Below are 14,001 nucleotides of genomic sequence, written 5' to 3' on the forward strand. Positions count from 1 at the left end.
AGCCGGTGGACGGCGAGCGGGCCAGCTCTGTCCTCCCTCGCGCAGTAGTTGTCACTTGGTGATCGGACGGTGAAGTAGTGGGGCAGTTCTCTCTCTCGGGAATAATTACATTATGTTCAGGTTTACCCTCTCCCTCGTCTTCCTAGTCCTTCTCACTGGTAAGTACGTTGTTCTGGGGGTGGTTGAGCGTGTGGACGGGAGGGAATGGAATAAAGGGGAAGAGGTTTATTGATTTTAAAATCCTTTTGGTGAGGGTTCCATGGTACCAGTGGTCCGGCCCCTGGGTAGTGATGGCTGCATGATCCAAAGTCATGTGATACACCGGTGGTGTACGCCCCCAGCTGCTCATCACTAAACCACCCCCTCTAAGCCAGCATGAAGTCATGATTCCGCCAGGCCCTTAAATTGAAGTGGAAGGTAATGCCGAAATATGGCCGACGGGAATGGGAAATGGTCAATTGCGTCACAAGTTTTGAGGCCATTTTTTGGGGGGGTTGTTGCAGTGGGAGGAGAACAGGTTGATAAACCTCCTCCTCCTCCTCCTTCCCCAGGGGCCCAGGTCGCCACTGGAGAAGGGTAGTTTGTGGGGTGGAATTAGGAGAAACTAGGGGGGGGGGGTGAGGTAATTAACTGTGGATAGAATGGTAGCAAGGTAATGGCTGAACTATCCCTGGGGGGGAGGGGGGGAGGCAAGCTAAGGTGATGTAACGCCTTTTTATTACGGTACGTTCCCCAAATACAGTCTATGTATGGGGCCTTTTTATATATTTATTTTGCCGCCACTTGATCGTCCATGGAATGATTAAATAGCCCGGCCATTTGTATCCGTTGTTTAAGCCATATCACACCCATTTGATTGTACTAAATGGCTTGACCTTTTTATTTTGCCGCCATTTGATCGTCCATGGATAGATAAAATAGCCCGGCCATTTATATCCATTAAGCCGTATCACACCCACTGGATTGTACTAAATAGCTTGACCTTTTTATTTTGCCGCCATTTGATCGTCCATGGATTGATTAAATAGCCCGGCCATTTATATCCATTACGCCATATCACATCCACGGGATTGTACTAAATGGCTTGACAGTCTTGCTTTTTGGGTCGTCCTTCCTACCCGGCCGTCACTGGTCGACCTCATGGTGGCAGCAGCAGTCATGGCGCAACCGGAATTCATTCTACGATACGTAGTATTATAGATTAATCCTCCTCATCTATATAGATTAATCCTCCTCATCCTTTAGCTCTGCCCCTTTTTTTTACCATTCAGGTTCTTTTTTTTGAGAGATGTCTGGGCTGAAAAGGTGTTTGAAGTTGTAGTTTGGGGCTGAAAAGTTGTTTGAAGTTGTAGTTTGGGGCTGAAAAGGTGTTTGAAGTTGTAGTTTGGGGCTGAAAAGGTGTTTGAAGTTGTAGTTTGGGGCTGAAAAGGTGTTTGAAGTTGTACTCTGGGCTGAAAAGGTGTTTGAAGTTGTAGTCTGGGCTGAAAAGTTGTTTGAAGTTGTAGTTTAGGGCCTAAAAGGTGTTTGAAGTTGTAGTTTAGGTCCTAAAAGGTGTTTGAAGTGTAGTTTAAGGCCTAAACCTCAGGGTATAAGGTGTGCGATGGTGTCTTAAATAGTAATAATGGCCAAGGTTAAGTACATGTAAATTTATGATCTGTTACACCTGCCGCAGTATGACATACTGGAATTTGCAGTCATTGCATGTAATTATGGTATGGCAAGAAGCATAGTCAGATAAGTGGACAGAATGTAAGGTTTTGAGACTTTTAAGACTCATTTGTGTGTGATTAGACCCATGATTTTTTTTTTCTTTTAAGCCAAGATATTTATTGATATGTTGTACGTAAAGTAGAAATAGATAAATACACTTCATAGTTTTGTTAGATATATTTTTTACCATGTGCTTAATAATGCACAAGGTGCCTTTATAAAGGGTGGGGTGGGTTATGCATATAATATTGCATACCTCGTCGAAAATCGATGACGCGATGTAGGCTAATTCCACTTTTAGGGTTGCAAGCAGAGATAAAAGGTCATATTGCAGGCCTTGTTACAGATGCAGTAAGATGGTAGAGTGCAGTAGGATGGTAGTTCATTAGAATTAGTTTTACAAAGACGCAATGTGTAACACCTGACCAAGCATTCTTTAAAGTAAGTGCTGCAGCGCTAACATTTGTGTTTAGGGTCACTGTACTGACTCCCCAATTTTTCCTTAATGAAGATTGGGTTTGACCTAACACCCTCGCATGATTTCTCCCAAGCAGCCCAGGTTTTCATTGCTTCATTGTAGAGAAATATACCTGCATTCTTTGTTCCACAAAGCCATATGGTCATAGCACAGTTGTCCGTGTAATGTCTTTTGTAGGAAAAAAAAAATCGGTTCTTGGTATAAGAGCATTGGATGTTAATTTTATAAGCCGTAAATAAAGTTTAGGTATTAGAATGAGAGTTGTAGAGTGATTAGGAACATACTTAGAGCATGATTTGGAGTTTTGAATATTGGGCAGTAGTATAGATGGGAAAATGTGGTTTATTTGTTAAAGTTGATGAAACATGAAAACGCAAACCAGTGAATGACCCAAAGTAGTTGAAATGTTTGTGGAGATGTACCAATGTTAATTCTATCAGTTGTTAGGATCTGTTTGTGATATTCGTTCGTCAATTTATCATAGGTATGTGATTGTGTTTATTATGCAATTTTACACACTTTCCATGTTGTCAGCACTGTTGGTAATTGTCCAGTTGGGCTCTGCATTGCTATAAGCTTTGGTTAATTGCTGCCTATGTTTTAGGTGCCATATGTAGTTTGGTCGTGATTTAAAAATATACTTGTGGAGGACTTGCATTTGTATTGATTATTGAATTGGGTAATACTAGTACATCAGGGATATATTGTTGGGGTGGTTCGTGTAAAAGTAGTGATAACAGAACCTATGAAAACCTTGCCTAACCCCTGTAGCATTTGAGGTTTGTCATGTACGACATTTCTCAAAATATACCAGTCATGAAAATGCATGTCTGACATGATTCTGAATGTAAACAGGTAGCACACCACAATCCTCTGCAGTTGAGTTATGATGTATTATCATGTTGCGTCCAGGGTGCATTTTTTCTTGTGAATTCTGTGTTACTGTAACCTTAACGAACCACATTTTTCCTGACATATAAACTGTTCTATGGTAACCTAGATCATTTAATAAAAAAATATAGATTACAAGCCTTGCAAATCTTGTTCTCTAAACACTACACTAATGTGCTTAAGAGCAGTACAAAACATAATTGAGAAATGTCACAATACCATTTTTTTTTTTTTTTCATACTATTGGCCATTTCCCGCATTTGCGAGGTAGTGTTAAGAACAGAGGACTGGGCCTTATAGGAAAAATCCTCACCTGGCCCCCTTCTCTGTTCCTTCTTTTGGAAAATTAAAAAAAAATGAGAGGGGAGGATTTCCAGCCACCCGCTCCCTCCCCTTTTAGTCGCCTTCTACGACACGCAGGGAATACGTGGGAAGTATTCTTTCTCCCCTATCCCCTATCCTATTTTTCTCGGAACTACACCTGCATTTCGGGACCGCATGATATCATGGGCTAATTGAATGGTAGAGCTAAGCTGGGGTTTTCACCTAAAACAGAAGGTATGAAACCTTTTCCCAAAACCATTCTCGCAGCAGAGATCTCTGGGTGTTAACACTTCACTATTGTGGAGTGATTTTCAGGATTCTTTGGGTGACATGAACTGCCTCTTGCTTGTTAGCCTTCCTTGGCAGTTTACACATTGCTTTCTCGTGTATGGTATATTTCAGCTATAATATGGAGTGTAAATATTAGCTGCAATAGGTGTCGTCTAAGAAGTATCTAGGTTCTATTGTTGGATTTTTTTTTTGGTAATTTTATTTAGCTATGCAGTATTAGCGAAAGATTGTTTCAACATATTCTCTCAGTAATACAATTAGTTGGGGAATATATTAATTTTAGTTTGAGGTATGGAAGCTAATAACGTGATGAATATGGGGATGGTTGGGAAATAAGGGGATATTTATGACATAATAGAACAAAAATCTGAGAAACGTCACCTAAACTCCCCACTATGCATATTTTTATATTACTTGTGATCAGAATAATCAAATCCTCTATGAAGCATTTTGGTAATTATGGATGACTATCTGTAAAGGATAGACTAAGGAACCATTTGTGCCACCAATCGTCATCTATACAAATGGCCATTTATTGTGATCACAGATGTTGACGAGTTTGAAGTTGGAAGTGTGTTTTGACAGCAATACATGTTGATGACTAGGGATTTTTATTTTACCTAATACATTTTCCAGTGTACACAAACTGTCTCGATTGCATTGATGATGGAGAACTGGTATTTATTTACACCAAATAATTACTAGTTCTTGAACCATTCCGACTTTGAAGGCTGTCTTGCTAACATTGCAAATTTTTTTCCTTGAAAATGTGCTGTGATTAAGTATGCACTCAAAGTTTACTATAATTGAGAAAGTTCTTTATGAATGCTCTTCATTTATCCTTTGTGTTCATACACACTCTACATCCGTTCAACATGCATCTGGGAAAAATATGGTTGGTAATACATGGGGAAAAAAATCGCAACCATTGGAAACCTTGATTAAGCATTCATGTAGTTGGCAATAAATTTTCAAAACATTCCAGTTTAAGCTTATGAAAATACCACTAGCATGACACCACAAGTTAATATATGACAGTGCAGGTCCCAGGAGCCATGATATTTATATCTTTTGGCTGCGGTAATATTTTGTTTATTTAAGGGTATTACTAAGTTGATCATATTTTTCCCGATTAGTGTAACTGTTATTTCCTTGAATATATGATTAAATGTAATGTTCCAAATTATTTCGTTTGTATTTCTGTAAATATTGTGTAAAGACTGAAGCACAGGTAACCATTACCCAAAGGTAGTTTCTGTGCAGTTGAATTAGTTTTAACATGCATGTCACCCCCAATTATTCATGTTGTAAATCGCAGGCTATAAATAAAGGAGTAATGTACCAGTCATGAATTTACATGACTACTGCCAAATTAGACCTTGCATAGGCCTGGGATTTTCTGAAGAAAACTGGCAAGGGTTTAATGTTAACATCTGTATTTCAATTTAGGGGAAAGTGTATTTGGTTGCCATGAACTCTGAAGCAGCCTTTTCTTGGTCCATAGGAGGTCATAACACAATAAATAGCCATGATGGGTATACTGTAGCAGCAAAACAAGTTTTGGGGATATAAAACTTTTCACATGTTAAAGGCTATTTCCAGTGCCTCCATGGTAAAAAATTGTTTACCATGGAATTTTACTCTTACCATATTTGACTGCAGATATTTTCAATACTAGATTTAACGACAAAATTCTTAAAAGAAACTTCATAGTTTTCTGCAGGGAAAATGAAACATCTTTCATTTGGGGATAGTAAAATATAGTACATAATACAAGGCATATGGACACCATGATAATATGGATGTGAAAGTCTATGATATAATATGATAGCATTAATGTTATGTCCAGTATTCTTCCCTGATGATAAATCCATTATATTTAATTCTAATTAAGAATTTGCTTAAAATGGTAGAGATGTTAATACACTTTTTTATTCATTGTAAATTAATGTACTAGAATTAAAATTTTTGAAACTTGTTCAAAGATTTTGTAACATTGTACATTACTGTATTTTAACACCACTCAATTTAACTTGGGTCACAAAATTTACGATTAGTAAATGTTTACTTCCTGTTATAAACATGCATTAGAATGCTCCAGTTTTGAAATTACCCCGAGTCCAAGTGCTGTAGCATTCCTCTGCCCATTTATCTGGATTTAATGTAAACCAGTGCTTTAGTCCTCGTGTACTTCTCCACAGCCAATATGTTTACTTGTCCAATATTCTTTACACTATTTTCACTATTCCCATTCTGAAGGATTTAAAAAAGATGATCCCAAGTGAAAAGCTGAGAAGTATGATCTTCATTCCCTGATACCACGTTGTCCTTGATTACATAATTTATTTGGATGCATAAAAGTGTTCAGTTTGAATTGTAACAGCCTCGAATATTTTGATCATTATATGTGATCTTGGTCTGCATGTTTTTAGAACATCTTTGATTTCTCTAGTGGTTCAGTTGCAAGTCTGAGTAGTGCTTTTACAAGTGGGGATTTGCATTTCCTAACTGAGAGAGTTGCAGTAGCCTGGTCCCTGGACAGAGGGAGTGGGTGTTCTCATTGTTTTTCAATTAAGCCCTGTGACTTGGTGAGATGTACCAAATAGCAGGAGTGCTGTTCAAAAAGGAGTATGGAATATGTTTGGTTTATATTTGTGTACTGATTTTTTTTCCCATGAATATAACTTTTACAAATAATACATAAGATGTAACTCTAGGTTTTCCTTGAGTGCTATGTCATGTCCTTTCATTTTGGCAAAATGTTGGAGTAATATAAAGTAGTAGGTAGGAGCATTAGGTAATAGTAGTTGTGAGGAATATTTAGGCAGGAGCATTAGGTAACAGTAGTTATTTGGCTGGAGCATTAAGTAATAGTAGGAGGTTGTATCATGGCTATTAGATGGAAGTAGGCATTAGGAACGTCAGTTTGGATCCTCTGGAAAATCTGTTTAAAAATTACCCCAGCCACTGGCCTGGTGAGACAGTGAAGGCTAAAATGTGGGTGTGGAATTTACCATTTATGGAGACTTGCCCTGGCCATCCCATTTAGGGTGTCCTCAGAGGGAATGGACATCAGGGAAATACATTGGTCTTTGTTTTAGCTGACACTGTGCTTGTTAGAGATGGCAGATTGTGGTTTAATGTAACTCTCACTTATTGAAGAAAAGTACTTTCTCGGTACATCCCTAATAAGCGATCCCCCTATCCAGTAGATATTTTATGTACTCCTCATATATATATAATGGAAAGCTTTGTGTGGCCTGGTTGTGGCTAGGGAGCTGTGGTTTCATTGCAGTACACAAAACTCGTTAACGGATGCAAGCAATGTGGCATTTTTTATGTTCCCGGTGCTACCTCAATGAAATAGTAATATAGTTATTCCAGTGATGTATGAATGCATAGCATGGAATGTGTGGAGGAAGGTGGATGGGATGGACATTAAATATTTTAGGGCAATATGAAGTTTGAAGTGGTCACGTAAAGCAGTTAAATGGTGAGAGAAGTGTGGTAAGAAGTGTGTGAAATGTTTTGGATTTATGGAAGTGAGGAAATGTTGATAGAATGTGTCAGAAGTGGAGAGAACAAGATGGGGGAGACCAAGTTGGAAATAAGATATTGGAGGAAAAGGGGGAGACCAAGTTGGAAATAGGATATTGGAGGGAAAATGTTTGGGGCCAACGCCTGCAGGAGGGTGAAAGGCATACATAGAGCAGTGAATTGGAGTGGTGTGGTATACAGGGGACAATGTGCTGTCAGTGGACTGAACTTAGGCATATGAAATAGTTTGGGAAAACCAGAAAAAAGTTTGAAGGGCTTTTTTAGAGCTGAAAAAATCATAAGTGGAGGGAAGCAAGTGAAGGAGGAAACTAGGGGAATTTGGCAAAATACAGAGAACGATTTAAACATTAATGGCTTTAACATCCTGGAGGGGGTGAGACGTGCAAAAGATTGTGCAGATTGGAGGGACATGGTAAGTGGTGGATGGTGCGCTGTTAGTGGGCTGATCGTGGCACGTGAAGTTGTTGGGAAACCACAAAAAGGTCTCTGGGGCTTGTTAGGGCACAGAGGGCTCTGTTGCATTAAATGTAACAGGAGGGTGGAGGGATGAAAGCAAATGAGACCAGTTTTGCCTGACCCTGGTACTAACCTATTAATGGGGAAAATGGCAAATGTAAAAGGAAAAATTGACCAACATGGCATGGGCAAAACATGCCCCAGTCAAAGGCTATCTCTGGTGAGAAAACCCATTGAAGGCTTGAAAATTGATAAGGGTTTTGCAAGAGTGTTTAGACATGACAGAGAATGAAAGGGTATGTTAGGAGGGAAAGATGAAAGGAAGAGAATACTACACATTAGCTATCAAGAGAATAGAGGCAGAAATAGTATCCATAGATGAGAGCAAGCAGCCATGTTATGGCACACAGAGAGGGAAGCTTATGGAGGTGATGCTAGGAATGAAGATGGAGGGATTTTGATTGCATGCTCATGATAGATGCAAGATGAGCTGTAGATGTGTGAGCAGTACTTCGTAATAAAACCTTGTAGTATGAAAGGACTCTCAAGAAAAATGATTACAGTACCATTACAACTACCTGATTTTAGGAAGCAGAATTTGTCACGTTTCTGATATAAAGTGATGGCTCTTGTGAGACATAGTACAGGATCATGTGGTATTTTGAAATTAAATGGGGAAAAAGAATGATCCTTGGAGATATAGGGAGATGATGCATATTAGCACATAGTAGACAAAGGTTAATGATCCCCTACACATTGATGTGCTGCAAAGATTCAAGATGAGAGGAAATATGGCAAGCTCGAGTAAGAGAATTAATATTAGAGGGAGGAGGCGAGGGAAATTGTTGAAGTTCAATCTACAAAAGTAGCGTGTTGAGAATCTGCACATCTTCATGGGAGTACATCGAGATTTTTCACGAAGGCCATGATCCTTGTATGGATGAAGATCCTTTAGTATCCTACTTGGTTAAGATTGAAAACCTTGCCACCCATTCCCATATTTCTGGCACTTGGGTTACTGTTGGCATGCTGAAGGTGTGGGAATTTTACATTCAGTTTGATGTACATTAGTTCTCGATTGTTCCATTATGTAATCCAATAATGCTTGTTGGCTCCCAACCCACTTTAGACATGTTTATTTAATTTTTTATCCAAGTATTTCCAGTTGCAAGTCCTCTTTCAGCACAGGACTCTATACATTTTTGATCAATTGGGGCCTGAACATGCAGGAGGGTGAAAGGCGTGCACAAAATGGTGAATTGGAAAGATGTGGTATAATGGGGTCATTATGCTGTCAGTGGAGTGAACCAGGGCTTGTGAAATGGGGTACACCAAGGAAAATGTCTTTGGGGCCTGGATGTGGATAGGGAGCATTGGTTTTGTTGTGTGACATCACAGCTTTTGAATGAACATGGGCAGATGTGGCCTTTCTGTTTCCTGGTGCTACCTCATTGATGTAGGGGATGGCGATGCTGTTTCCTGTAGGGTATGGAGGCTCCAAGATTGGATAAAGGCGAGGAAGTACGAATATGTTCATGTGTTTTTTCCAAAAGCAGGAACAGAGAAGGGGGTCAGGTGAGGATATTCCCTCAAAGGCTCAGTCCTCTGTTCTTAACGCTACCTCGCTAATGCGAGAAATGGCGAATAGTATGAAAAAAAAATTATATGAGTGGATGGGTATTTAATGTTTCTTGGCACTGCCTTGCTAATGTGGGAAATGGTGGATAAAGTATGATGAAATATTAACTGTGTATCAATATAGTAATATGATTAAAGAGATTGAATTAAATGTTCAGGCTGCAGCACAGCCAGGCATATAATGGTTTAATTTAAACATTAATTGCTATGTAGTCTTGTTATTCTATCTGTTCATCTATCTATATCTCTGATGCCAGTTCCCTTCAGGAACTGCCATCAGGAGGGTGGCCATGGCAAGAAGTCTGCACTTCTCCCTGTCCTTGCATTCCTCCCTTGCATTCACCATTTCTGTCCCTTTAGTATTCTTTCACACTGTCTCCCCATGTCAGAGGTGGTCTTCATCTCACACTAGCACCTTCAATTACTCATCGTACACACCTTGTAAGCTCCATCTTTGCATTCTTTTTACATGTCCAAGTCCCTCAGAATATTGCTTCACCCACTCTACCACTTTATCCCCTGTCCCATATACCACTCCACAGTTCATTCCTTTTGCATTTCCTGTTAAATCACATCTTTCGTACACCCCATCATTTCTTGCCTCGTTCCATCTAGTCATATCACGTTACTGTCAAATAGCTCATTTCCACAGCCTGGATTCTTGACCTCTGTGACTTGTGTCCATGTTTTAGCTGCATAGATGAGGGTTAGGAGGACTTTGCATCATTTATTAATCCCAATTGTGTGTTAAATTTATGTACAGAGTTCTTGCATATCTGTAAATTTATGCATTTTCTTTTATGCCTGGGATCTTCAAAAATGTAGTACCCCCCAATGGCATTTTTATGGTTATTGAGCTGGAGTTGAAAAATATGGGCAGATGTGGAAACATTGTCCACTGTTCTTCCAGTAGATGCTTCCTTAGCCACAGTTCTGTTTACCTTGCCTGGGAAGGATATATCTTGTGTTGTGTACAGCACTTGCAGTTAACAGCTAGGTGTCCAGTGTTAAATGTGGCATTTCAGCAGTTGCTTGATTAACATGGTCCTGCAGCTCCGACAGGAATGCTACCCCTTTGCTTGCTCTCAATAACTCCAAAACTTGCACCCTGAATTTTTTTACCCATCCTACCCCTTTATTTTGCAACTGGTGAACCAAACCAGAATGTCTAGGTTTCTTGCAAACACATGGCATTCAGATGCCCGAACCTAAGAAATTCTTTATTGGCCTCTTATTTATGGAAAGTGATAATGCAAAGGGGAGGGTTTCCAGTTTTTTGAACCCCCCCTAGTTACAGAATATTTGGGGCATAATTTTTCCATATTGCCCCTGTATAATTTGGTTGTACATGGGTATAGGTATATAGTATGAGCCGTAGTCATGGCTGTGAAACTAATATTTGAGTAAGTTAATTTCAGAAGTGGATTTATTTGTCAGGGAAGGTATAGGAGCATAATGCAACAGATCTTAAGTACTAGCTAGTGCTCAGGGCAGGACCTGTAGATATCCTACTCAATGGTTAAATATTTTGTTTGCCAGGATACATTATATGTAACTTGATGTTAGTGAAGCATTTAGACCTCAGTGTAGAGATTGAATCATATTAGTTTAACGACACTATACTTTTTCAGAAATTCGCTGTGTGTGGACTTGTCACTCCCAAAAACAAAATAATCACTGCTGGAGGTATTTTATTTTGCCAAAGCCTTGAAAACATATGTATAAAGAGTAATAAGTAGGATTGGAGGAGAGGGAAGGGATATACCATATTTATAAAATGAATGAGAGATTAAAAAAGATAGTGTTTAATGCCAACATGTATTACAAAAAAAAAGATTTTTAATTTTACAAAATCATGAAAGCACATTTACAATATTTGTATAGTACTATACTTCCATTGTAAGCATTTGGAATCATAGTCACATTAGGGATTTGTAGAATATCCCAATATTGTATTTGGAGAAAGCATATGATAGTTAATAAGAGATGCCTGGTGAAGGGTCTTGATAATGCATGGTGTTGGAGGAAAGCTGCCAGAAGTGGTGTAGTTTTTACCAAGGGTGTAAGGCTTGTGTACAAGTGGTAAGTCAGGAGGATGAATGATTCTGGGTGAAGCTTGGTCTGTGGTGGGAGTGTGTGATGTCACCATGGTTGTTTAATTTGTTTGTGGAAGGGGTGTTGAGGGAGGTGAATGCAAGTCCTGGAAAGAGGTGTAAGTATACAGCAAGGTTATTAGGTTTAGCAGGGCTTAGGGGCAGGTTAGCTAGGATGAGTCTCAATGGAGAAAACTTGCAAGAAGTGGTGTTTTAGGTATCTGGGAGTAGACATGGCAGTAAGTCACGTTATATGGAATGCGGGGCATAGGAAATAAATAAGGCTATGCAGAAGAGGGTGGATATGTTGGGAATGACCTATTTGGAGACAGTTTGATCTTGGTAATTTATGAAATGTTGAGATGTTAATAGAACGATTGGTTGAGGGAGCTGAAGGTGGTGTGCTGAAATGTTTTGGACGTGGAGAAAATGAGTGAGTAAAGGTTGACAGAGAGGATATATGTGTCAGAAGTTAAGGGAACAAGAAGGATGGAATGAAAAACATTTTGAGCAATCACGGTCTAGAACATGTAGGAGGGTGAAGGGTTTGAGGGATAGTAAATTGGAACAGTGTGGTATACTGGGGTCTATGTGCTATCAGTGTCTGAACTAGAGCATTGAAGCATATGTGGCAAGCCATGGAAAGGTCTTTGGCGCCTGGTTGCTTTAGGGAGCTGTGGTTTTGGTGCATTGCACTTGTCAGTTCGAGAATGTATGTGAGCAGATGTGGCCTATCTTTGTTTGTTCGACACTCCTTTGCTAATGCACGAAGTAGTGATAAAGTAGGAAAAAACTAAATCTGTAGAAGTTTTAAGTCTGAGAATAGAATATTATTGGTTTATTCTACAATCAACGTTTTGTTTGGTTTCATGCATCTACTTAGAATATAGATGGCAATATAGAACAGGTCAGTACTTTGTTTTTCATGCATGTGGTCTGTTAAGTGACATGCAAATCATTACAATTTATATTCTTTCAGGATCTTTGGTGAGGACTCAAGATGATGAAAGTGAAGTAGACTTAAGAGATAGCACAACCACAGAAGACCCAATTACTACTACCACTACAAAGGCACCAACTACAGAGGCTTCAACCACAAAGTCTCCAACTACCACTGTTGATCCTACAACTACAACAGAAGCCACTACCACCACCACCACCACAGCCAGCACCACCACCACCACTCCCACCACCACAACAACTACAGAGGCTATAACAACAACAACTCCAGAGGACACTACAACTGATGCCCCAACCACTACATCCCCTGAACCCCCAACTACAACAGAAATTCCCACTACCGTAGCACCAGATGCACACTACAGTGTCAAAGATGGTAATATTACATGTGTGATGATTGATGGAGAAATATCCTTTACTGTCAACTATACAACGACCAAAAACGTAAGTACCTTTTGATGTATATACATAAAATGATTATCTTTGTTTGCAGATATGTCTTTAATTGTACTAGTTAATAGAAATTAAAACTTGTTGGACAAGGTTAGGCAGCCTGTCTAAAGCGAGGGAATTTTTTTCGATGAACATTGACACCATTCACACAAGTGTATGATTACGGGTTGTAAAGGAAAACCATGGTCATTGTCAGTGAATCATTTTAGAATGCCTTATCAAAATTTTCACATAGTACTAATGTTGCAAAGTAGGGTTGCATTCATTTTTTCCCCATATAAGGTTGAATACCTTTCAGAAGTATAAGGAAAATAATATACAACCATACCAAAACTAATGTAAACACAAGGCTTCGTTGTTGATTTTCCAGAATCTTCTCTGATCCTGATACCCGCTCCTTTATTTGATTGTGTATCTTCACTTGAAGGGCATCAGACTTGCATGCAGATCCTCCATCCATAGGAGGAGGGTGGATGTGTTGGAAATGAAATGTTTGAGGACAATATGTGGTGTGAGGTTGTTTGATCAAGTAAGCAATGAAAGTAATAAAATGAGTGAAGTTGAGACAGCAGAAGAGGGTGTATTGAAATGGTTTGGTCATATGGAGAGAATGAGTGAGGAAAGATCAACAAAGAAATGGAGACCAAAGTGGGGGTGGAAGGATGGAGTGAAAGATTTTCAGATTGGGGCCTAAACATACAGGAGGGTGAAAGGCATGCAAGGAATAGTGAATTGGAAAGATGTGGTATACCGGGGTCGACGTGCTGTCAATGGATTGAATCGGGTCAACCATGGAAAGTTTTGTGAGGCCTGGATGTGGAAGGGGAGCCGTGGTTTCAGTGCATTTCACATGACAGCTAGAGACTTAATGTGAATGAATGTGTCCTTTGTTCTTTCCAACACTACCTGGCATGTGTGGGTGAGGGGGGTACTGTTTCATGTGCGGCGGGTTGCCGACGGGAATGGATGGAGGCAGCAAGTATGATTGTGTAGGTATTTATATGTGCGTTTGTGGGCGTTTATGTATATGCATGTAAATGTGGGTGAGTTGGGCTATTCTTTCATCTGTTTCCTTGTGCTCCCTTGCTGACGCGGATGAAAGCGACTAAGTATAATAAAAAAAAAATGAAATATTCAATGTAGGCAATG

General features: G+C 39.5%; 1 protein-coding gene across 1 annotated transcript in view; it reads left to right on the top strand.

Moving 5' to 3' along the window:
* The window catches only part of LOC139745725 (LAMP family protein lmp-1-like), a 22,195-nt gene continuing 8,194 nt past the window's right edge, over positions 1 to 14,001 (top strand). Inside the window, exons 1-2 of the mRNA XM_071656207.1 lie at positions 1 to 158; positions 12,419 to 12,843. Coding sequence (XP_071512308.1) covers positions 113 to 158; positions 12,419 to 12,843 — 471 coding nt within the window. The 5' untranslated portion in view covers positions 1 to 112. The remainder of the gene's footprint in view (positions 159 to 12,418; positions 12,844 to 14,001) is intronic.

This window comes from Panulirus ornatus, chromosome 62, assembly GCF_036320965.1.
Source record: "Panulirus ornatus isolate Po-2019 chromosome 62, ASM3632096v1, whole genome shotgun sequence".
In the NCBI taxonomy this organism is placed as follows: domain Eukaryota; kingdom Metazoa; phylum Arthropoda; class Malacostraca; order Decapoda; family Palinuridae; genus Panulirus; species Panulirus ornatus.